The sequence below is a fragment of the Centruroides vittatus genome, unplaced genomic scaffold, assembly GCF_030686945.1.
Source record: "Centruroides vittatus isolate TY-2023 unplaced genomic scaffold, ASM3068694v2 contig_273, whole genome shotgun sequence".
NCBI lineage: Eukaryota > Metazoa > Arthropoda > Arachnida > Scorpiones > Buthidae > Centruroides > Centruroides vittatus.
Genome location: NW_027121739.1, coordinates 1,036,790 through 1,064,347, shown reverse-complemented (window position 1 = coordinate 1,064,347; position 27,558 = coordinate 1,036,790). Strand labels below are relative to the sequence as shown.

General features: G+C 24.2%; 1 protein-coding gene and 1 long non-coding RNA gene across 2 annotated transcripts in view; one reads left to right on the top strand and one right to left on the bottom strand.

The window, feature by feature from the left end:
• Window positions 1-517: 517 nt before the first annotated feature.
• On the bottom strand, window positions 518-831 carry LOC136971934 (uncharacterized). The gene is made up of 3 exons (XR_010880245.1): window positions 792-831; window positions 636-712; window positions 518-538 (listed from the first exon to the last, which is right to left on the bottom strand). It is a non-coding gene; the product is annotated as an uncharacterized lncRNA (long non-coding RNA).
• Window positions 832-8,982: 8,151 nt separating this feature from the next.
• LOC136971862 (protein madd-4-like) overlaps window positions 8,983-27,558 on the top strand; it is a 39,704-nt gene continuing 21,128 nt past the window's right edge. Inside the window, 2 exon segments of the mRNA XM_067266377.1 lie at window positions 8,983-9,314; window positions 25,963-26,040. Of these exon segments, the coding sequence (XP_067122478.1) occupies window positions 9,288-9,314; window positions 25,963-26,040 (105 nt within the window). The 5' untranslated portion in view covers window positions 8,983-9,287.

Genomic DNA, 27,558 nt, shown 5'->3' with positions numbered 1-27,558 from the left:
ATTTTAGTCAATTTAAATGGCACCATTAGATTACTCGTAAAAAGTCTCGTGTCTTAGACCCCTTTTCAACCCTGTAGACAGTTTCCCTTTAATTTCTATAGCAGACAAACGGATGCACATTAAAATTGTAGTGTAAACTGTGCTTCTCAGTTTCTTTAAGAAACGTACAAGTATATTCTATACACTACATAATAGTGTATTTAAATACTGAATTTGTACACTTGCTTATATGCAGAAATGCCAAAATCCAATCCTTATATTAGTCACACTATTTCTGTAACAGTAATTGTATAACCGACATATTTTACCTGAAAAATGTACTTTTATTACCGAAAGTACTAATTTTTTAAGATTTATTTTGTATACTAGTACTTTCTATATATTAACAGGACTTATTATACTGGAAATTATGGATGCAGATATTTAGTCTTACAGATCAAAAATAATGTTCTTTATTTAGTTCACCTGAACACATACACTTTAAACACGTGTTTCGGACTTGTTCGTCCCTCCTCAGCAGGCCTTTAAACGACACTTTCTACAATTAACAATAAAAACATTTCTCGGTACAATTATAACTAAAATTAGTTAAAAACACACAAACATTTCCCGACAATAAATTTAAAAATTCTTACAATTTCTGTATTTCCGATCTTCTCTACATTTCCACTTAAACTCACGATCCACAGCAACCATACAATTTTACACATTCCTAATTTTTATACATTAAAATCAGTTTAAAACGATAAATTTAATTATTATCTAAAATATTATTATTTCAATTAACTTACTTCTTTTTGTTTATTCGTTTCTACTTAATTTCGATTCTAATACGTTCCATCACATCTTTTATACCTCTTTCTCCCCCTTTCTTATAATGCTTAACCATGATTGGTGGATCTCTCTACCATTGTTGTTATTCATTTTATTAGTTTGCCTACTTATATTTAAATGCTCATACAGTTGTCTTTTATAATTGTTTTTTTCCTTTTTCCTGATTTTTACCGTATTTAGATCAATTGCACAATCTTCTGTATTACAATGGTCAGCTACTGCTGAATTTGCATAGTTTCCTTTGATTGCTCTGATATGTTCACTTAATCTTATTTTTAATTTTCGTTTTGTTTTTCCTATATATGTTTTCTTTGGATTACAATTACAATCAAATGAATATACTATTCCTTTCTCCTCTGTTATATCATATTTTTCTTCTTTTCAACAAAATCTTATATAGATTTTGATACTCAATACCGGAAAAAATAAATTCAACTAAAAAACAATTATGTTACAGAAAAGAAGAAAAATATTATATAACAGAGGAGAAAGGAATAGTGTGTTAATATTCCTAGATTTTAATACAATGTCATATTTATTATTTGTCTTTGTATAATAAATAGCAAAAATTATTAGTATCGTGTCGAAGAGTATTATAAAATAAATAATTTTAAATAAACAGTTTTTATTAATTACAGATGGGAGAGAAATAATTTCAAGTAACGTCACATACCCTATTGTTTTATCGCTATTTTACTATCATAAGAATACCTTATTACTAATTAAATGTAGAGCATACCTTGGTGTAATTTCTAAACAATTAATATTGATAAATATTTCATGAAAAAACACAAAATAACATTTGATACTGCATAATTTATAAAATATTTTTACTAATTTTTTATGTTTGGTGCATTAATGACATGAATATCCTAGGTCGGTTCGTGCCAAATAGTCATTCTTTTTACACCTTTTCTTATATGTAATATTAATGCCGTAGCAATATTTTGATCAGAATAAGCTAAAAATTGTTTTAAATTATAGTTTGAAGTACTATAAATACCTATAATTTAAAAACTGTTGTCTTTACACGTTGTAAGAATTAATAAAAATACTATAGTAGCTTTATAAAATGAATAAAACATAGTAAAACTACAATACAAATAAAGTTTTTAATATAACAACAACAGCAGAAATAAAAACTATAAAAAAATAACGAGTGTTGAAAAATATTCCCTAAAGAAATTAATTAAAAAATAAATGTGCTTTTGTACTAACATCATTTATATATAGTAGCAATAACAGCTTTTTATATTTAGTGTGGACAGCAGCAATATCTAGCATCACTTGCTGCCAGACATGATAGCTTTATTTGACCATTTCGTACTTGAATTGCTGCTATACGAGCATACATCCCTCTCTAGACTCTCTCTTATATCAAATAAATATATAAGGTCTTTTATATTTAGAAAAATGATTTATAAACATTTAAAACGTTCCATACTTCAATCATAAAATCAAACATATAACTAAGTTTAGTAATAATATTTTATATTAATTATAAAACTCTGATAAAATAGTAAATAAGGAACGTAAGTATATAATAAATTTAATGCATTTTCTTATAATAATTTATTATTTTAAGAATATATAATATTTTTTCCTGTTAGAAAAGAGAGAAAAATGATCAAACAATGACTTTCTGATAGCGTAAAAGTAGTTGTCAGTTCGAAGTAGCCTCACAAAAGACACAAAACAGATAAACCAAGGTAACAAGACATGAGCAGGTGCAAGTGGGATATTGCATGTTACAAAAAAGAAACAAAGAAAGAACAGGAGAAAGGAATTAAAAAAATCCTTTATTTCTTTGTAATGTTTCATATTCTTGTCCATCTGTCTAACATAAATCCATGAAACGTGATTGAATTTCTAATTCATAATGTTAATTTACACGTTCGTGTGAATATCTAAATTCATATAAACTAATTTTATCTTTACCTAAAAATTACATCCGATTAATCTAATAAATTATTCAGCTCAAATTCTTTGAGTCTTCCCTGCACAACTCCGGAATTTAAAAGAGAAGAGTCATTTACAGGGGCAAACTCTTTCTACAATGTACAGTACACCACTTATTCAAAAAAATATAAAATATTTAATTAATTTTAAAAAATTTTAAAGACATTTAAATGTAACTGTTTAAGAGTATGTTTACGCATAAATTTGCGTATAAATTTATTTAAAAACTTTTAAAATTAGGTAAGAAGAACTTTTTTTAATTAGACTTTTTAACAATCTCATCAATTATAAAACTAATTTAAAATGTGAAAATAAATATTTATAGATATAAATTATATTATTATTATTATTAAATAATCGATCATATTTTTATTAAAAATAATTAAAATGCCATTTTTTTTTAAGGTTAAAATTTAACAGGAAAAATTATTGAAAAGAAAAATTTTATAATTTCACGTAATTTCGATCTTAAATCTCACGTAAATTTAATTAATGTTTTAAAAATAATCCATTCGTGTAGAAAAGTTGTTCTTAGCAATTCATTTCGTTAAATTAAAAACTTAACTTTAACAGAAGTATTTATCTTTAATAATACGCAAAGATTGAAAGTACACTTCAATTATGTTTACCTTAGACACAGACTTAATTTACGATATGCTTCACTAAAATACTAAATAAATGAAGGAGAAAGAACCATTGGCGAGGGTAAAATTCGACAAAAAAAGAAATTTTTATATATTTCAGATAGAAAGCCATTTTTTATACATTATTTATTAACTAGATATAAAAGATCTATTCTGTAAGATAGACAAAAACAACTTATTTATAATTCTGCAAAAGTATTATTTTTACAAATGTATACAGAGAATTTTTCCAAATAAACAGAAAAAATTTACAAAAGAGGATCACGTGGCCAGAACAAAATGTTTGGAAGTACCTCTATGTTGTCATAGCAACTTATGAGTTCTATTCAATGCCAGTCAACAAATTGCAGGTGTTGGTTCACATGCCGACTTATTATGTAGCTCAATATATTATTTTAATATTGATAAAGTTTGATTTTCCACATTATTAATTTGGATTAAAAAAACTATTAATTGAAATTTTAAAAAAATATTTTTTAACTATTAAATTTGTAATAAAAATATATAAATTTTTGCGTATAAAATTCAACCCAGTTTAAAGAAAACTGGGTCATGAGAAGAGAGATATTTTAACTTTTTTTTTTTATATATTTATATATAATACTGTATATATTCAGCAACCAAACATACTTTAACTTCAACTCCATTTTCAAAATGTAGAAATAAAAGAAGACATTTAAAAGAGATTATTGAATTCTCTTATGTCTTTAAAAACGAAAAAAAATTATATATATTTGACATAATTTTATATAAACGTATACAACAAGACGTATTTACATTAAAAACTGACGTCAGGATAAAGTGCAGCTTGCACTGTTCACATCAGTTATAGATCAACGAGACAACTTTATCATCATTTTTTTTTTCTTTATTTAACCAAAAATTAATTAAAGTAGATAATCGTTAATGCATAAATCTTTAATTATTTTGATCAAATTTTAAATAATTTTAAAAGTTTAATGAAAAATAAATAAACAAATAAATAAAAATATTTGTAAACTTTCCAAATTGATTATCCTCTATACAAAATGGGATTGCTTAACATATACTTCACCATTTAAGTACTTCTGAAGATTTTAAAAATCATCTCCAGAATACAAAATAGGTTAATTATCCTCTATAAAGTTTAATTTGAAGTAATTTTTTTAAGTATACATTTTTTTCTAAATAAAAAAAAAGTTTTTAAAGAACTCCATTTTAAAATAATAAAATTAGATCGAAGTACATTTGCATGGTAATAGTATTAAAATATATCATTATTTTTCTTAATGCTGGATAATAAAAGATTAAATTATCTTATTTTAAAAAATACAGTCGAAAATTAGTTATTATCTTTATTCAGTAATAAAAAATAAAATAAAAAATTGAAGAAGAGTGAAAATATTTCATGAGGATACAAAAAATAAAATAAAAAAAATTTTAACAATAAAAATATAATTTTCCAAGATGAAAATCGAGTTTGGTAATTTAATTTAATATTTATTTTTACGTGAGAAACATTTATCCTGATTGGTTGATTTAATCCTGATAAAGTGATCACAACCAATAAAAGTAAAAAAAAATTGTTTATCATCTCTCGTATTTACATTAATAAAATTAAAATATGACTTTTAATTAATTAAAACTAATTTTAAAATTGTTTGTAGTAATAACAATAATAATAATAATAATAATTCTTTAAATAAATTAATAAATTAAATTTGTAGAAATATTTTTGGAATTTTTCCAGGATGAATCTTATGGGAGATATAAAAGATTTTGTTAATGAGGATAATCTTTAAATTTTAAAATATATTATCCTCTTGAGAAATAATAATTTATGTCAATATAATTATTATAACTTAATAATTATTACTGCTTAAAATTATTCAAATTTATTACATAGGCCTAATTCTATTTTTAAAAAATCCAAATTCTTAAGTGATGCAAGAGAAAAAATTGCATTTGATGATGATAAGAATAAGGTTAATAATAACAATAATTAATAATACGACTTAATTAAGTTGTAGATTTAATTAATTAGTTAATTAAACAGGTTTTATTATTGCACGATATATTCAGATATAATTAATTTACATGTTGTCATTGAAGTATATGCAAAGCTTACAATTATCGATATAACTTAATTATCTTTGATTAAATATCTTACACAATTAGGTAGATCTTGTTTAAGGAGGAGAAAAAGTATTGGAAAGTGATATTTTAAATAGATTTTCGAAAAAATTATTAAATTAATGCTTTCAAATATCACTCGTCATTTTGGCGAGTTTATTTTACTTTAATAAAATAACAAAATTCTCTCAATTAAAAGAATAATTACTAAGAAGAATAAATAGAATTAAATATAAAAACATCAGGAGACATTTTAAAAATTTATAAAAAATGTTTATCAATTATTTAATCAGATAAAGATAAAATAAAAATTCATATACTCGCCTAAATGGCGAGTGAATAGAGGTTAGAGAATTATTTAATTTCAAAGTTGATTTTCTTGTTAAAATATCTTGTAAACTGATTACAAGAAATATTTAATCAGGTATTTATATAAACTTGCATCATTCACTCATATTGTTTAACATTAAAGCTAGTAAATTAAGACGATGCCACGCTCGCCATTTTGGCGAGTAAATTTCTTCCTTCCCAAATAAATTAAATTAAATTTATAATTTCCATTATTATTTTCAAGAAGTGTTACCATAGTTTCATCAATCGATCTGATTAAAATAACAAGAAAAAAAAACAAAGAGGAAGTTTTAAAAAAGTGTTTTGTTTGTTAACGTGGTCAGTGGATGTTTTTTCTTTCTTGTTATAAATTATATCAGGAATAACTTTCCTTATTTAGTATATAAAATATTGAAAATGATTTTCGCATCCCACTCATTCTATCATTTTCTCATACCAAGATTACTCGTCTAATTGGCGAGTGTGTTTGACATTTAGAAAATATTATTTATTTATAAAAATAACCCCTCCCCAGTGCGAGTAATTGCGGTACAGATAAAATTTTCTTATTTAATTGTATTAAAAAAATGGAGGAAAATTTACTCGCCAAATTATAGAGTAGGCGAGTAAATGGATAAACAAACTGCTAAGTTTTCTAACAAGTCGCCAAGCTGGCGAGTAATATAGAAGTTTAAAAATGTGAGAAGTCAAAATCACTCGCCTACTCGCCAAACTGGCGAGTGGGCTGTATATATATTTTTAAAATTTGCATGATTATTAATGATACTTTTCACAAATCTGATAGCAAACAGAATTAAGCACAGGTTTTAGAAGACTGAGAACACAAATATTTCCTTTGTAAAACATTGATTAGTTTTATATTTGTTTAATGCTTTGTATATTAATTAAATTTTGCGTATATTTTTAATTAATTTTTATAAATTTACTTTAAAAAAAAATCGTTATTTAATAAAGAAACAATTGACACAGTATCAAGTCTTACAGTTGATTGTAATTATTATTATTATTTTTTTTTTTTTTTTTTTCTGTGTTCTTAAATTCCCCCAAGAAGAATAAAGTTGAGAATTTAATTAATTTATTATGAATTACAAGGAACAAAAAGGAATTTTTATTTTCTGGTATTTTTCTTCTGTACTAATACAAAGAATTTAAATAATCCTTTTATTTTGGATTTGCATTAATTATCTCAATGTTACTTTTATCACGACTCTTGTTTTCTTAATTCTTAATTGGATATTGATTGAGATGATTCTCTTCAGCTTTAGAATATAAAAATTCCTCTTTTAAACATGTATTAAGACGTGAAATAATCTGAATTATCATGAATAAATCAAAATATTAAAAAAAATCTGCAAGTGAAATTCTATCATCAAATGAGCATGCAAAAAATTTAATAATTTAATTTTTTATGACATTTTACTTTATAAAATTTATTAGAATTATATAATTCAAATTTTTGAAAAATTATTTTATATATTAAAATTATAAATTTTTAAAATATATATATAATTATATTTTTGTTTGTTTTACATTTTATTTACGATATATAAAATATATTTTTGGTAAAATTTAATTTAATTTTGGCAATTTACATATGAAGTTCTATTGTGAAACGAAGAGAGGGATTTAAAAAATTTGCATAATTATATTCTAAAAAATTCTATACTTTTTATACTTTTATATTGAAATTTTACAATTGATTTTTAAAAAATATTTTCTTTTATCAGGAAATTTTATTTTATAAGATATATTAAAATTATTTTAACATTTTTGGGTTATAATTTTTTTTTTTTTTTTTGGTGGGCTAAAATTTCATTAAGTTTTGGTACTTTATATATGAAATTTTATTATAAAAACTAAGAAAGAATTTTAATTATAATTTGAGTAATTTTTATATACTTTAGAGAGTAAAATTTCATAAAAATATACAATATTTTCCTGAAATTTTATTTTATAGGGTAGATGTACCAGTTTTGGCCAGTGTACCAGTTCTGGCCAGAAAACAAATTTAACTTAAAAATATAATCACCACATATTCAAATCTGTCCAATGAAACAAACTTTTATTGTTAACTGTTCACACAGTTAACAATAAAAGTTTGTTTCATTTGTGATTATATTTTTAAGTTAAATTTGATTTTCTGGCCAGAACTGGTACTACACTGGCCAAAACTGGTGCATCTACCCTAAAACTCTAACCCTTAAAAATCATTTAAAATTTCTTGTATTAATTAAATTTAAAAAAATATTTTTTTTGAGTCAAACCTCATTTATTATAATACTTTCCAGGGATAAAATTTCATTTAGTTTTTTATTTTTAATATTTATTAAATTTAATTTTATCATCATTTAAAAATGATCATATTTAAGATAATAATGAAAATTGTTACTTTTGTAATTTTTTGATTTAAATCACTTAAATTTTCTTACAAAAAGTCATTTTTTACTTGAAATTAATTATTTTTTTTATCTAAAAAATCTTTATTCTTCATCCATGTTTTTAAAACTGAAAGAACTTAATCTAACAACAATAATAATTAATTATATAATTGAATTTACAATGGGAAAAAACATTTCTATATTTTTTTATGGTGATAGTTAATTGTTATAATCGTGAAAATGCATTTCATTCTAATTAAAAAAAGAAAAAAAAATACGATTACTTTCCATTAACTAACAGCATTAAGTCATATATAACTTTAACTTGACAGCTTAGATTAACATTTTTTATTAACACAAATTCCATTATCATTCGTAAATATGGTGAAAAATTTCACCAAAAACCTAAATATTATTTAAAAAATTAATTTAATAATTTTGAAATTTGTAATTAATAGATGGTTATTTGATCTACAGCATCATCACTTTATCATTGATGATGATGATGATGATGATGATACACTCTACAGTCGAAAAGCATAAGAATTTAATTAATTATCATCGTAAACAACAGTAAGGCACGTTGTAAATATAATTTGTTACTTATATAAGTTTAAAAAATGATAATTATATATATAATTATCTTATTTTCTATTTCTTTAACAAACTAATTCCCCAATCTGTAGTATGTAACTCCCACAATCAACTTTTACTCGTCGGCTATAATTAAAGTAAAGTAAAAGGAAAGATAATCGATAAAACGCGCCGTTCCTTTCTATTGGTCAGTAACACAGGATAACAACGCGCATGGTCATTAAAGCAGCATCTACTGTACCTTTTTTGGGGGTTGTTATTTTGGCGGTAGAACCGACTGATATACAGACGAACAACTCTTTCGCCATATTTAAATGTTACCTTATCTTAAGCTTTACATGATAATAAACCTATGTGTCACCTGATAGACAATAAGATATGATAATACACAATTTTACATATTGTGGTTCCTAAAATGGTTAATGCGATTCTATTCTTAGCGGTAAGTTCTCTTCTCTTTCCATACGTAAAAGGTAGATATAGCCGAATTTCTTGCATAATTTTCCAGGTGAAATTCAGTTGGGCAGTGTTATTTTTATATTAAATAAAGTTCGTATGCAATACACGACACTCTTGTGTGTGCTTGCTGTACACGTAACAGTTTAAACATTGTCAAAATTCTTTGTGTAAAGTTAATTGAAATAGTTTATATTGTAACGTTACACCCATTTTAATTTATAAAATATTTTTGCAATTTCCTTTATTATATACAACTTTGAATTTTTGTTACATTGTTAAATGTAAGAACTCAATGACAAATCGGCAGTAAATTTTCTTTTTTTGCATTTTAATTAAAATTTATATTAATCTTTTAATGCATTTTTTACAAAATCTATTAAGTGAACGAATCTATAAAAGCGCTTAAAATTAATATAAAAATTTTATACTTAATTTAACCAATTTTAATATTAAAAAAAATAATTAGAGCTCTTATTATATGATAAAAGTAAAAATTAGCATTTAAATATATTGGAAATTGTGCAATTTTTAAATATTTTTTAGGAAAAATTATCAGTTTTATAAAAATTTATTGCTTAAAATAATTAAGTGATTATAAAGAATAGAAACACGTGAATTGTACGCTTAAGAAATTGATTAATAAATTTAAAAATTTACATTGTTACGTACTGTACATGCAAAAAATTGTACATTACATCAATTTTTCATTGAAATAAAAAAAAATTGATTATTTTACAATTCATTGATTAAGACTAGAGATTTTTAAATTTTAAAACATTAAATTAATTAAAAATATGCAACACATTAATAATAATTTACAATTATCAGCATATATTGCTAGATATAATGATGGAAAAGATTAATTAGGTGTATGTAATTATGCATTTCATCACTTCATTGACACATTAAATATATGCTAATTGCACATTACTATATTCTCATCAAATAATTGATTATTATGCATATTTAAGTACAATTTACTTCCCTCGTGACTATAATACATCATTCTAACAATAGGAAGAGCATGTTTCATATGATTTAAATTGGATTTTCTTTATTTATAAATAGAAAAAAAATTAGATATAAAATATACAAATTTTAATTAAAAGTCGATCAAGGTTTATTATTAAATTCTTTCCTTCGTAATAAAAATGTTTAAGATAATTTTATCAACAGTAGAGAAAGCATGAATATAAAAAGATAAACAGGAGACGTTTCTGGAATTTTAACAAAATTCTATTATTAATAATTCATATAAAAGTGTATATAAATGTTCAATGTATTCAGTCAGAGTTTATATAAGTGTGTGTATATATATATATATATATATATATATATATATGACAGAAATTGAAGGAAAAACTGCCTTAAATGTAGACTTCAATCTTTTTAAAAGACGTCAATGAATTATTTCTTCTAAGACAGGTGTTACCATAAAGATTGTATGATAGGTTTACTAAATAATTACAAGCTTAGCTGCATAGTTATCAATCAGGATTTAGCTACAATAACCAATTTCTGTAGATCCTTATCATTGTTACTCTATCAAAAGGAACGAATGTTTACTGAATAATTACATATCAGGTAGTATTTTTTTAAAATATATATTAATTAAGTTACGTTGGATTTATCGAATTTATAAAAACGTAATAAATGACCCCACCTCTGCGCATTATAGTCCGATAATTACAATTTTACTGGCTTTATTGTACATTTATTCGTATAAAATTTATTTAAATATTTATAAAACGTCAGAAACTTTATAAATATATTTTATTTTAGTTAAAAATTTTAATTTATTTATGTTATGTACAGTACATTGATAAGCTGTACAAACTCATATACGGCGACTGTTATAACGGTAATTAAATTATGTATATATAAAATAAACCTTTATCACGAGTAATCGAAAATTAAAATGTACAATTCTCTGTCTAATTAAATATTTAATATCCTTTTGTACATTTTGCTTGGCAACTGCCTTGTTTCTGGACTAACAAATCTAATGATTGAGCATAGGAAATTTATTTTAAAAATTAATTAAATGTTATATTTGCTGGAAAATTAATATATTTTTTAAGATTCTTCTGCTTCTTCTACACTTTTTTAAAGTTATTTTTACACAAGAACAGGCTGAGAAATAGAAAATAAACCTTATAAAGTTTTATTATTGATCATAAAATGTGTAAGGATATGCTTTCCAATCAACTAGAAATGACTTTTTTCCCTCTCTCTCTCTTACAAAATAACACGAAATTAATCTCATCTTTACTTATTTTTTATGATTTAAACGTTATAATTTTTATTAGTACATAAATATAAGAGAAATTTAATGATTCTTCTTACTTATTTATAAAAGAAACTCGCTTATTATCGAAATTGTTAAGGAAAGTAAAACAAATTCTATATCAAAATATTCATTATTCAACGTTACAAAAGTTTACTTGGAATAATTATTATAAATTAAAAATAAAATTATTTATGAAACTTAAAATATTAAACTTGTTTTTAATGATTAAAGTTATGAATAATATATATTTTATGCATGAAAAACTTTAATAAAACATTAAAAAAATTAATATTTTTGTTAACAAGCTATTGTATTTGGTAATTTGTTGATTAAATTTAATTTTCTAGTGAGAAAAATAATTTTAAAGCGTAAATTTTCTAGTTTATTTTTAAAAGATTTTAATATATTTTAATGACAATTAGTAAATTTTATTTATTATTTAATAGAACAAAGAATTTCTTAAGATAATTGCTACGGATTTTTAATGAAAGTAATTACAGGACTAGATCATAAATGCCAAATTTTAATGGAAACAGAAATAGTTAATGCTTTAAAATTTTGATAAATATTCAATAACATAATTGAATACTAAACTTTGCCTCAAAATAATCAAATTTCACTTTTAATAAAGAATTAATTACAATTAAAATATTCAATATTTCGAATGGAAGAAACGTTCACAAAACTTCATGCCATTTTCTTAATAAAATTATTAATATATTCTGAATATTTAGATTAAAAAATATTCGAAACACAACGAAACAACGAATTTCTTAGAATAAAACATATAAAAGTAATAGAAAATTAATTACTGAATAAAATCCGTTATATTATTTTGTCATTAATTATAATGAAAAATAATAAAAATGCGTAAATATATCAATAACAACTTAAAATATCAATTAAAGTAAAAAGTATGTATAATAAACAATTAATTAGGATTAAAATATTAAATTTTTAAGAACATTAATAACTTTTGCGCTAATTTATTACGAAAATTATTAATATATTTAAAATAATAATAATGAAAAATATTCAGAGCATAAAGAACCAGTGAATTTCTTAGAAAAAATGAAATAATTTTAGTATAAAATGAATTATTGAATTTAATTCATTACACTAGTTTATGGCGGCGATAATAATGAAAAAAGTAATAAAAAATGAAAAAAAATCCATGTTATGAAACTAAAATAGCTTTTAAAATAATTAAAATAACGGAAATTGGAGAAATTAAATGCGATAATTGTAGAGAAATTTAGTTTATTTGAGGGTGTGCATTGGTGGAAATTGATTCTCCTACGTGAAGATTATGTTACAGGATTATCAACGTTGTAAATTAATTTAGGAATAAATTATTCCTGCCTAACATACGTTAATTACGGATATAGTAAGCTAATTGATCTTACAATTAGCCAAAATATTTTGGAAATATTTTTTGAATTTGAAAAGATTTCGTGTGAAGACTTTTCAACGTTAAACACGAGAAGCTAACTGAGTTTGAATAGATTTTCTATGTGAATAGAAATAAGGATTATGAGATTAAAGGCGCTGTTTAAACATTATCTTGTGCCTTTATTCCTTCTAAGTATTTAGGAAAACAATACTTTTAATTAAGTAATTTAACTTTCATATGATACATTATCGATCAATTCATAAAACGAATATTTAGCTATTAAATTTAAAAAATTGGCAGAGGGTGGAGTGGGGGAAAAGGAGGGGGTGAAGTATATTTCAGTAATATTTCCCTTCAAACAAATCATGTAAATTTTAATTTTATTTTTTTAAATGAAGTTAATCAGATTTTATTTTATAAAATCTAATTTTTTTGAATTGTTGCCAAAATTAAGACGAAGAGCAGGTGTATTTCAGAAATAAATCTCAGAAGAATTGCAGAAAAAAAAGGAAAACGCAAAAAAATTGTTTTTCTTTACGTTCCTGTAAAGTTTTCCCCCCATTTATTATGCAATAAAAACAATTAAATATTTTATTTTCTATGTTTACATTCTCGTTAAGTTCATAAATATAGTCTATATGATGAAATTTGTTTTAAAGTGCATTTCAAATATTTTTATATAAATATTTTCCCTTTTAAAGCTCTGTAAACCTATTTATATCATACAAATTAATTTCGCATCTTCAATTGGCTAATTTGAAATTCAAATTAAACAATGAAACTGATGGATTTTCAAAATTACATTATTTATCGAATCGGTGGCGCTTCCTGTTTAAATTTTTATAATTAACGAATCAACACGTAACACGTAGATTATTTAAATGTAATTAACCAATCGAATAGTCGAAATTCAAGTTAATCCCAATTTACCAATAAAAGGCAATAGTTTATTTTAAATAAACCAATAGTATGCAATACATTTTAAAAATTATTTTGAATTAACCAATTAGCTTACTTTTTTACAATTTCAGAGGAAAATCTTCTAAATCTTATTTAATACTGTAATGAATTAGTAAATACAAATTTTTAATAATATAGGCTATGAAAAATTAAAAATTAAAATTGTCATATAATTATTTATTAATAAGAAACCTATAAAAATACAAATCTTAGTGAAGAAACCTGTTAAATTCCTATTTTAATTCTTAATTAGGATAATGTCAGTGGAAACCTTCTAAATTTTATATTAACTTGTCACATCATGTATAAATAATAAAGAGTAAATATAATAAAATAAATAATTTCGATTCTGTATTCTTAATTATTAAGATATTTAATTTTTCTTGGGATTTTCTTTGATTTTTCATCGTAATCTTATATTTTTACTCCTTTATTTCTCGAATTTACGCAAATTTTATCTTGTAAAGCATTAAAAATAATGCATTAAAGTGTAAATAAATTACGTATATTAAAATGAAAAATTCAGAGGATAAAAACCACTAAAATTTTCACATTTAATTTAAATATGTTGATAAATTTTAGTCAATTAGATTAATTTTAACGTGATAATTTGAATTTAATTCCATTAAATTTCTTTTAAAAATCCTCTGTTTGGTAGGAATTATTTAACCAAGTTGAAGCGATGAAAAATGCAAATAAAGTGAAAGTTCAACTGTAAATATTTGATAATGCATGAAAAACAAATTCAAGTATAATAGGAGAATAAATTCACATTATACTCTGCTTAGTAGAAAATATTTTTATTTAGAGAACCACTAAATTTTAATATTTAATTAAAATAGTTTGATAAAATTTAGTAAGAAATGTGTAATGTAATCCATTTTATTAAACTATTTCAATTAATTATATTCATTTTAATGTGATAATTTTGATTTAGTCAGACTAAATTTTATTTTAAAACAAAAAAAAAACCCTGTTTAGGGGACGAATATTCAACTCACTTCAAACAATAAAATATAAGTTTGGTCATAAATATTTGATAAAGCATTACAAAAATCCAGTTTGATTCAGTGGTTTTTTCCTCTAATAAAAATATTCGGAGGAAAAACCACTAAACTTTTAATATTTAATTTTAAAATCTGTGAGAGATTATTTAGTAAGAAAATTATAATTTATCCATTTTATAGATTTTTTCACCTAATTAATTAGTTTAAATTTAACCCGAGAATTTTGATTCGATCCCACTAGATTTTTCTTTTAAAATAATAATAATAATAATGATAAAAATCCTCTGATTGGTAGGGAATATTTAACGCAGTTGAAACGATAAAAGATGCAAATAAAGTGGAAATTCAGTTGAAAATATTTGATAACGCATAAAAAACCTAATTTGATGGAGGGAATAAATTCATAGTTTAGATAAAGAAATCCCTCTGTTTAGTGGAGAATGTTTAGCATATGAAGATAATAAAAATTCACCTTTCTTGATAAGAACATTTTGAATTGGTAAATAGAAGAAGTGTGAATATTTTAGTAAAAAATAGAATAATATTTCAACTTTAGTAGAAATATTTGTTTGTTAAGAAGTTTTTACTACAATTTGAAGAAAAACATTCCAATTTAGTAGAAAAAAAGGAATTTAAATTTCAAGAAGGAGGATTCAATATTAAAAAATTAATAATTTGATAAGAAAAGTAAGGAAAAAATGTATGAAATAATTTAATAAATTTACTTATTTAGTAATTTTTGAGCATTATTCTTAAATATAAACCTCCGATTGGTGGGAACTTTTATGAATTTATTTATTAAAAATGGGCATACTTATCTAAAATAAAGGAAATTATTCAATAGAAAATTCTATTTGGTGAGCAATAATTTTACAAATTTATAGGAAACTAGAGGATTGTGTAGTAAAATGTGGTTTCTAACCCTTAAAAAGTAGAGGAATAACCTCCGAATGTACCTTTTAAGTAGGAGGATTGTTACTCCAAATTGGAAAACAGTGATGCATGTCAGGTACATTGTTATAACAATTGCTGAACAGAGGAATTTTCATGCAAATCTTATAAAATAGGGAATTTTTCAATTTTATTGTTTTATAACAAAAGAATAATCCTACTTATTGTATTTCTAAACTTAAATCTTGTAGAAAGGATTTATTTGATTTGAATTTAATATTTAAACGGAAATCAGAAAAACTTCTCAAAATAATTATTAATTACAATATTCGTACGGCAAGAAGTCTTTATAACCGCCATTTTCAATGGAATTACCTCTAAATAGGTAAATTACTTCTAAATAGTGTCATATCTGTAAATAGGGAAATTCCTCTGAGTAAAAGCAGAAATATTTAACTGTTCTCCAAACCTCTAAACAGAGGAATCGAATAAGCATGAGTTTATTAATTAATTTTATAATTAAATTACATGATCCAGATGACGAAAATGAAATAAGTTTACTTTTTATTGGTATTTTATTTCGAGGAAGAATTTTTGTCACGAGATTTGAAGTAATGGAGAAAAGTGAGATGTTGGCAGGACTGACAATCGAACGTACGAAGTAAAAATCAAATGAACCGTATAATTCAGACATCCGTGACTGACAAACTGACCCCGAAGGGATAAACTTAGCTGCAAGATCTGTCTTATATATTTAATTTGGTTCACAACAGACATCGATAAGCATCACTTTAAGAGAAAGAAGAAAAATTATATTTAGATAGGAAAAAAATTAAATACCGTTTTAAATTATTTATATTTTTCTTAATATTGTCTTCTTCATGAATTTATTCATATTAATTGAGAACTTTGCCTAATTTTGCTTTTTATTTTTTTATTTTTTTGCTCTTATTTTCTCTGAAAAGGTAAAATATTACGCAAAATTCTTCATATATTTAATCTTCTTTGCTCACCTTTTCTTAGAATATAAATAAATAAAAATATATTAATTAAATTATAAATTTTATAATTTTATAAGACTTTTATTTTATTTACAAGTTTTTGTATATTTAAGATATATTTTCATTTGTTTTCTTTTTTTTTTTTTTTGAATAATTTAAGAATAATTTTTAGTTAGATATTATTTAAAAATCATTAGAAATATGTGAATATAAAATAAAATTTTGTTAGAAAATTTATAAGAAACTTCTACGAACAGAGGTTTTTATGAAAAAATTCCTTTGTCCAGAAGAATTTTTTAAAATTTAGAAGTTTAGAACCTCTGTTTAGTGGAATTTTCATACAAATGTAAAAGTTTCTCTAATCAGAAATACGCATCAAAATTCCTCTATTAGAAATTTGTAATAAAATTGCCATAACTGGAGTTTCGTATGGAATTTTTTTTTGCGAAAACAATGTAAGCGCTTAGGTTTAAAGATTTTATTTTAAAAAATGTTTTATTAATAATATTTAATAGAGTTGTGAATTGAGAAAAAAAAAGAATTGCCAGACTAACTGTCAAAATAGAATGTTTCCGTGATAGGATATTGTTCTATAAGCTCCCGAAATACAGAAATTGCTTCCAAATATACCTTCGAACACAAGAATTGTAACTATTGATAGAAATCTTCAAATTGAAAAGTTGTGAGGAATGTCAGGAGGATTTTTCCACAAACCTCTAACAGAAATTTTCTGCAAATTTTTTGAACGGAGGAAGTTTTATGTAAAGCTAGATCAAAGGAATTTTTTACGCAGTTGTCAACGTAGATATTTTCTTACAAATTTCTATACAAGAATTTCTACATATACCATTGAACAGATGAATTTTTATTCAGACCTTCGAATAAAGGAATTTTTATACATACTGAAATAAAAGAATATTCAAACATATCACTGTGAACAGAGGAGATTTTTATATGAAGATCAGAGAATTTTCTTATAAATCTAACAGATTAATTTTTGTGTATGTTTCTTAGATATTTTCATACAAATTCGTATACATAACTTACTGTTGAGGTGATGAATATTCATGTAGACTTCTAAACGGGAGAATTTCTACAACGATAAACATATAAAAATTCCTATGTTAAAAGGCTCTACTGTATATTCATATACAGTCGGGCCTCTTAACAGCAATTTTTATACATATCAGTAGAAAGAGGAATTTTCATGCGAACTTCTGATGAGAAAAAGTCTAGCAATAAAAGAAAACAACTTTTAAACTTAAAATTAGTCTTATTTTGAAGAAAACAAAATTTAAAGCCCGCATATTATTTACGTTTAACAGAATTATAATTAATTATTCAAAAATAATAAAGGAATTTTACACGTTATTATAAAGGAATCATTAAAATTTCACATTAAATCCACCGACTTAATATATAAATTATTATAGTTACCTATAACAGAAATTTAGTTATTTAAATATTCACAGAATTGTAGTAAGATTCCAGATTATTACTTATTTAAGTCATCACATATCACGTAAGCACTCGAGGCGATCACTTTAAAAATTTCCTCCCATTTCCTCTGACAGTTGCACCTGACATTTTACACACCTCTGAATTAGGGGGGAAATAAGAACTTACGAGAATTTGTTAGTGTTTTTTTTTTTTTTTTTTTTTTTTAAGGATTTAAAATATAAAATAACAACATTATCTTAAAACGTGACGTGTTCGAAACACAGTTTAAAGAAGATGCACACTAATTATTGCCTATTTAAAAAAAAAAATTGTAGTAAATAATATGTAAAAATTTTATTATAAAGTTTTAATGAAGTAAATTAAATGGAACCACGTAAAATCTATTTTTTAAAGCTTCTATTGTAATTGTAAAATGTTAAATAAAAATAAACTACTCGAAATTTTCTACGTGACTTATCTGAGATCTTCAGTTAAAGAAAAAAAAAAGATGAAGTAAGGAATTGATTATGGTATCGATTCTTCTTTAATTTTTCCTTAAATAATTAGTTATAACTTGATTTTACTTAATCTATAATGCTGTAAGTTAAAAAAATATATATTTTCCCTTATATCTAGCTTAATTTTTAAGTTCGAAGTTGAAATGTTTTTATAGGATTTCCTACTAACTTGTATGATTTTAATGAAGATAAACTAGACTATTTTGCATTTTTTGGATTTAAAAAAAATTAAATCCTATTGAAATTATTGGTTTGTTGTAAACACGTTATAAAACATATTCTGTAAATTTTTAATCATTTCTACTTTAATTTTCATTATAAAACAAACATAAATGTTTATAGAGGATTTTTTACTAAATGTATTTAATCTTTATAATTTAATTTTAATTTTTTCCCCTTGTTTAAATTAAATTGCATCGAATATTTTTGATAAAAACAAATTAAAGAATTTTAAAATATGTATTTTATATTGTATTCAGCTTAAGTTTTAATTATAAAATAAGTTAAAATATTTTTAGAGGTTTTACTACTAAATAAGGCATTTATTGAGGATAATGTTGTTTATTTTTTAAAATTTATTCAAACTTTGAATTATACTAAAAATTAATGTTACAAATAAAGCTTAAAAATTATATTTTGAATTATATTTAATTTGTAATCATAAAATGAGTGAAATCTTTTCAGGGGATTTCCTACTAAATGCATTTAATGATGATAAATTTATATTTTGTATTTATTTATGATTTATAACTGAATTATAATAAATATTGTTATTATAATTAAGTTTAACAGTTAAAAATATATATTTTTCGTTGTATTTAGCATAATTTAATGTTATAATTACAAAATGGGTATAAATGTTTTTTTGGAGGATTTCCTACTAAATGCATTTAATGATAAACTGCATGATTTTGCATTTATTCAATTTTTAAGTTGAATTACAACAAGTATTATGGTTATATAATTATAAACAAGTTTAAAAGTTAAAATAGACATTTTTTTTTTCATTTTATCTAGCTTAATTTTTAATTATAAAATGATTAGAAATTCTTTAAGAGGATTTCCTGGTACAGGAATTTCTAAATATTTTAATGAAGTTTCACTTTTGTCCAATTTCTAAGTTTAATTATCTGGATCGTAATAACAGAAAAATATCTGGATTAAATTTCATTGGTGCTCATTGCGCCACTCATATTTGGCGCAATGAGCACCAATGAAATTTAATCCAGATTTATTCTACATTCCAGATTTTTACTATAAAATTTTAATATATATATTATCATTTTAAAGATTAAATGTTGATTAATTTAAAAATATTAGTATTTTTTAAGATTTTTATAAATAAAATAAATGATGCTAATTGCGCCACTGACTTTTGGCGCAATAAGCACCGCCTTTATTTTATTAATTTATTTTTTAAATATATGAAGTGCAAAATTTTATTTTATGTTTTAAAAATATTTTTGATTATTTTATAAACTTCTAAAAATGCTTATAGGATCAAATAAAGCGAAATAAGCTGACTCCACTCGAGATAATGTTGGGAAGTTTTTCGAATTCTTAAATCCTCCTTGGATAAGTTTTAGAATAATGGATGCTATTTGAAACTACAGGCTTCAATCTAGGATTTTGTTAAGTTACTAGAACAAAAAAGTAAGATAAAAAATAAATAAATAAAACAAAATTCGTGAAAATTTAATTTTGGAAAAAAAAAAGTAGGAGCAAAGTTTACTTCTTTATAAATAAATAATCAGCTTTTATAACCATTAAAGAACAAGGAGAGGGGAAAAAATAAATAAAAGTAAAAAAAAAATGCTGTAAAGTTTTCAAAACAATTTTTCTTTTTTTTTTTTTTTTTTTTTTTTAATGTATTATATTTTGGAACAAACCACTGAATCAGGAATAACTCTCATAAGAGAAAAGATGTAGAGAAATGCAATTTTCGGAACCATCTTCAATTTTGGAAATGTTCCAAAGTACTTTCTTTGGGAATTTGGCTCCTTACATGGAGCTCAGAGGCATCAAAGCATTGTCTTTTTGGCAGGTGAGTTGTCTTCTTATACCATTTTTCACTTGCTAATTAGCTGGCAAACGTGACAAGTTTTTTCCTCCCAAATTTCCAAAAAAAGAAATGGGAAGCTGAAAGAAAACTCGTCGATTTTAAAAATTCAATTTAAAATAGAAAAACGAAAATAATTTAGGAATAAAAACTATAAATGTTTAATTCCTCAATTAAAATTCTTGATTAAGTTCTAAATTTTAACACTGTAGACGTAAGCTTTCGTGTTAGATAACGTTCTTGTCCTAGCTAAATCTATTTGAAGGAAACTGTGTTAAAGTTCAGCGAATATCATCAAAAATCGATTTTGGTCAGTGTAAATTTGGTTTGTGTTTGTTCCTCAAGTAGCATCGGATCATATTTTATTCCTGTTTTTTCAACTAAAATGAAATTTTTAAGAAGCAATTTTAACTAAAGAATGTTTCCAAAATAGCACCCCTCATGGCAAAAAAAACCACACAAATTTCAACATGGAAATCGATTTTAAATAATGTAAAATTGTTTTATTTGTAATTGTAATAGCATTATTTATGCATTTCTGAAAACTTTCATGTCATTTTTTCTGAAGTAAAATGAATTAGGTTCTTGTTACTCCAGTACACTAATAATTGTGTAACTTGCTTCAGTTTACTGAGAAATGTTGAGTAAATTTTAAAAAACTAACATTTATATAAGATGCCTCTGAAGATATGTTACTTTAATAGCATACGTTTGTTTCAACATACTATTGTGCATAAATTTATAGCATTTATACCAGTTATTATTCTACTATAGCAGCCCTACAGTTTACTCTTCCATTGTAACAGTTACTCTCATAGGAGTATTATTACAATTACTGTAAACAACGACTGCTATTATAAATATTGTTATAGTAGTAGGTCTATATAAACACAACACTGTTTTCAATTTTATCATAAGAATTGTAATATTTATTACTATAACAGCATGGATTTGCTTTAAATATAAATTTATAATTAATAAATTAGCAAACAGTTAATAAAACATTAATAAATTAATTTTTTAATGCAACTCCTCACATTTATTACTTCATTAGCGCTAATTAATTGTACATAATTCTTGTCGTTTTATTTTTTTTATTAGCCTGTATTAAATGTAAGAGTCAATGTAATCGCAATTTATAATTTAGGTAACCTACTACTTTAATTAAGCATAAATCTAAATTATATTTAGATTTATCACAGCACTGTAATTTTTCAATTAAAATGGAGATTAACTTGTAAATTAAGTTATATTTTCCTAAAATAGCATTCATCCTAATCAAAACTGTACTGAACTTAACGATAAATCGATTTTCATTAGTATAAAACATAGTTTCTTTTATAAAATAAGTAAATTATATTTCCAAAATCCAGTAAAATTGCTCCTGAATTATCTTCATTGATGTAAAAGTTATACATGTTAATCCACTGGCATTAAAATTGTTATACAGTTATAAAATTAGCGATACCAACCTTCAAAAGTTAGGAAAAAATGCCTTTAGGAGAATGTTCGTTAACACAAAAATCTCGTTTGTTACGCTAATAGAATAAAGACTCTGTGCTAATTTCAAGAATAATTAAAGATGTCTTCAAAGTTGCATGTAAATGGGAATATCGAGCTGTATACTTATTGCTATAGCAACGTTTCAAACTGTTAATTCACGAAAAATTGCTTGCTGGGCAATTATGCAAGAAGTAGAAAAAGATCCTTATCAATGTCACGCACTTAAGATATTTAACTATAGATAATTATGACTTGTATCATCAACTTCAAACCTATTTTCTTCGTGATAGCAACAGTAGGAGGGAAGAAACTAAATAGAAACACGAATATTTCACGTAATAACTATCCTTAGAGGTCATGTAAATAAAAATTTATTACTGCAGCAGCATAATAAATATTAAAAGACGATAAAAATGATAGCAACACATAGTTTATTGTAGCGGCATCAAAGAAAAGTAAGGCAAACCCTCCAGAGAATTAGTACAATTTGTTAGGAATCATGCGTTAAAATGCAATATTTAAACGGATTAAAAGCAGATTTAATCGCTTTAGGTAACTTGATTAGTTGAAAATTTAGAGTCGTGATTTGGAAGAGTTTGAAATCAATTGCATACCTCTAAATTATTGATGAAATGTTGAAAAAAACGGATTCAAAAATCCGATAACAACCCTCATAAATTTGAATTTTATAAATGTTCTTTCATATTCAACTAAACTTTAATCTACTTTCGATAATCTTACTTGCCTCTAGGGGATTTTAACGCAAGGTATTTCGATCACGTACAGGTAAAAATTGCTGTTAAATCCCTTCTTCCTATTTTACTTTTAAAAAGAAAGAAATCCTTTACCATTCCATTAAATAGTTCTTCCGTAATTTACCGAAAAATGAGATCTTAAGAAAGCTTTCTACAATCCTCCTGAATAACTGGAACTCGTATTCCGTATAATAACAACATTATTTATCAAATATTTTGTTAAAACTAACTCCAAAACTTATAAAATTAACTGTATCATCGAAAATATAGAATAAATTATTAAAATAAGTGCTTTTAAACTTTTCTTATCGATTATTGGTTCATTTGAAATTTGAAAAGACTGTATTTTAAGCCTATTGGTTAATTTAAATTTAAAATTGACGAATTTAAAAATACGCTTATTGGTTAATTGATTTTTGAGAGAGGATATTTTCTGCATTGATTGGTTTTGATGATTAATTTTTTTTTAAATTTAAAATAAAATCTTTTTAAATGGTTAATTTAAATGTAAACTTTTGCATTTTGTAATTCAATTGAATAATGAAACTAAATATCACATCCTTTCTCTGATTGAAATCCACTAATACTGAGAGATGATTGGTGCGTTAATTTTTAACATGAATTGTTCAATAAAAGCTCGAATTTTTTATTTAAAATAATGTTTAAGTTAAAAAATTTATGACATTTCTAAATATTTTCTTAAAATATTCTTTTTATTATCGATTTGACATTTTATGATATTTTATAAATATATAACGTCCATTTTCATATTTCCAGAAATATCGTTCTTAATCGATGTTTTCTACGCGATATATATATTTAAATTGTGTATAATTTTAGAACATTGAACTCTTACGAAAACTTTTAAAAATTTAAAAATAAGTAATATATATTTAGCAACAAAGCAATTAGAATTTAATCACTAGACGGCGATGTGGCGTTGATTCACGTGTAATTGGATAATTTAAATTTAAAAGAAATTTGAAATGACCAATAAGATAAAAGTATTTGAAAATTTCGAAATTTAAATTTTGCATTTATCCAATCAGAGTTATTCTAGAACTGTACTTTGTATATAAAAGTAAAATTGATTTATTTTAATTTTTAGAGTGCTATTTTGATCAATTTGATGTGTTTTGGCGAAAATTATAAACGAAAACAGTTTTTTTTCCTACAAAAAAAAAGTTCATATTCTTGCATCATCTAAAGTTTCAAGAGGTTTCAAGCAATATTGAATAGATTCAATCACTTTTGTAGTGTCAACCTCTACACTTTACCGATTTTTATGTTTTATGTAACGGATGTAACATCCTAGAAAACAACAGTAACAATCCAAATTGCCGCTTGGAAGCAGTCCAATCGAATTACTATCGTTTAGAGTGTATTGATTCAAATAAACTGGGCGTAACACTCAAACATGTTATATCTAAATATGTTGACAGTTTTGACAAGCGTAAAACTAGAAAAATCTATCAACACCGTTTCTAAAATCAATGTCACAAGGTTCAATAGCATTCAATTCAACGTAAACGCATGTTACATTTTTAGTACCAATAACTTTTCAGTAGTATTAAGGCACTAAAAACTGTCGTGCCAGATATTTTAAGCTTACAAAAAAAGGTCATGCAACGACTTATGACGTGAAGTACAATTTATTTAAACTCAAAAATGTCACAATTTATCTTGCCTACAATTTTATCACACCCAAAATTGTCATCCAGGATTTATATCGTGCCGCAATTTATTCAAGCTTGAATCTTATATCCAAATTTATTCGCGTAGAATTTTTATTAATATCAGTTACGAATTTTTCTTGAATAATTTTGTTTAAGTTATTTCCATTTTATTTTCCTGTTTAATGTACACAAGGCCAGATTTATTCACAAAAATTGTATCCTCGTAACACGAGACTGCAGCTTAGTCTTAGATTAAGAGGCGAAAACTTAGGGCCTCACATTATTTTTAATATTATCTGGAGGAGAAGGAAGGGCCTCTTATAGGTCGTGCTTACACTACGTATTCTATTTACTTACATTGAAATATAACGATTCATAATTTGAGTCATATGAGAATTTATTCGTATCGAAGTTAACGTGATGCAATTTTCTCAAACTCAAACTTCTCGTGCTAACTGCACATGCAATAATCTACTTAATTAAGGTATGTATCATAATAGGGCCATGTTTTACAACTCAGAAACGTTGTTACAAGACGTTCGTGCGCTAAAAATTCGTGCAAACATAAAAAAGAAGTTATTCTACAAAATTGATTTAACGTTTAACTTAGTTATTAAACTTTATTCAAACGCAAAGGGTCAAAATCATGACGTATGAAGAATTAAATTGCTCCAAGTTAACGCGTTGTAATTGGTTTAAACTTAAGAATATCACGTTATAAACTAATTTATATAGCGTTACAAGGTAGAAAATCCTCAAAATTTTGCCAAAATACTACTGCACGTTTCAATTACGGTATCTTCGAGATACTTTACACAGTCAGAAAATTATTTCTGTATCTAACCTATTATAGGCATGTAAATGGATGAAGAAATGATTACAGTAATGCGTGTGAAATTGCCTTAAAGGTTGGAAGGGCAAATAAAGAGAAAGGATACATTTCCATTTAGGCAATCGCAATAGAGCAAATACATTTAAGGATTTATCCGAACGATACAGAATCATTTTGTTGATAAAAACAAGCTGCTTCCCCCTCATAAATTTTGCTATTCCTTCGCTTTTCTTCGATTGCTATAAAGATAGTTGCAATACAGATACACATATATATTTTTTAATATTCATAACTTCTGTTTTGCAGTTGGCATTTGGAATTGTTCCAAGAGTACTGTCTGAAACAACAGAAATAACTCAAGTGGATAAAACCGAGAAGAAACTGGTAAGCGTTATAAATCATAAAGAAATATATATTTTACTTATTTATGCATTTCTGTAATCAATATTTCATGCAATTTTTCTAACTTTAACAATATTAAATCCTCAGTTTGATTGTTGAGTGGAGCGTTAATGATAATCACTTACCCCGAAGCATCTGTTAGTCAACTTTTCTTGATGGAGTAATTGATTTTAACAACATTTTTACTGATTGAGCTGATATATATATTTTTTCTTCTTTAAAATATCGAATTGCCATTTTATCTGGATGTATTTAAATGTCTCAAATTATTGTTGTTAGAGTCCTGGTTTTCCTCTAAATCGAAACTACAATAAAATGTTATCTAAAGGAATTACAAACAGATAAAAGTTTCTAGCTTCGAAAAATAATATCTTGGGATTTTGTCAACAGTTCTTAACGAAAATAAAACAGAGAGAAACAGCTGATCTGTGTCAATATTTGTCTTCGTATATAGTAACGACCCTATAGATCAATGAAGGAAAAGAAAAAAAAAATTAATTTGATTTTCTAGTATATTAAAGATTTAAAAGTACTTCCAATTGATAAATTTCTTTAAAAAAATATTTTCATAATTATTTATCCTTAATGATTATTCACTTAAGTGCTTAACGTCATTTTGTCATCCTGAATTTGTGTCGTACTGTAATTTATTCAAGCAGAAACTTACATCAAAATATGAACTTTTTTTAAACGTATTTTTGTGCTGATGTAAGGGCAGATTTACGCATAAGGCGAGTGAACTACAGCTTAAAGTCTTAAGGCTTCGTGCCTTAAAAACTGCAACGCATAAGGAATCGTATTTCTTTATATATTAAAGGCTCAACTGATTTTCTTTTACTATTACTGTTTTTTGTCACTTGCTTCCTCAGTTCTGTAATGCATTGTGATAGATGTGATTTTGAAATAATCCACATGCTCTTCCAGAAGAGCGAGAAGACTTTTTATCTGTATATAAATTCAGTTAACATGTCAAAATATTATTTGTGAGATTTTACAGAGGAACTTAATTCAAAATTCTTCTATTTTTATATCGAAAAATTAGTTAATTGAGCAGTAACAGGTTTGTTAATTCCGGAAGATGAAAAAATAAAATTTTAAAAATCTACTAAAAGTTTATGCTTTTATCATTAGTTGGATAGTGGTTTTTATGTAAAAAAAAAACACACACACACATTAACAATAAAGAATGAGATAAAAGTTATACAGAATTTTATAAGTTCTTTATGCATGACACACTTTATTGTATTTAATTTACTTTATCTGCTCTGAATTTCTTATTCTAAAGCTTTGCAGAGTCTCGATTTAACCTTATCTATATTTCTAAATATAGCAATAAATTTACTCTATTTAGAAATACGGGTTATAGATAAGCGAGTTGAGATTGTGAGCATCTTAACAACCATTATCTCAACTGCAGTCCATTTATCCTTCAGTTATTGTATCATCTTGATAAGCAGCACCATCGGCATCACAGCTGCATTGTAGTAATTTAGTATCTCT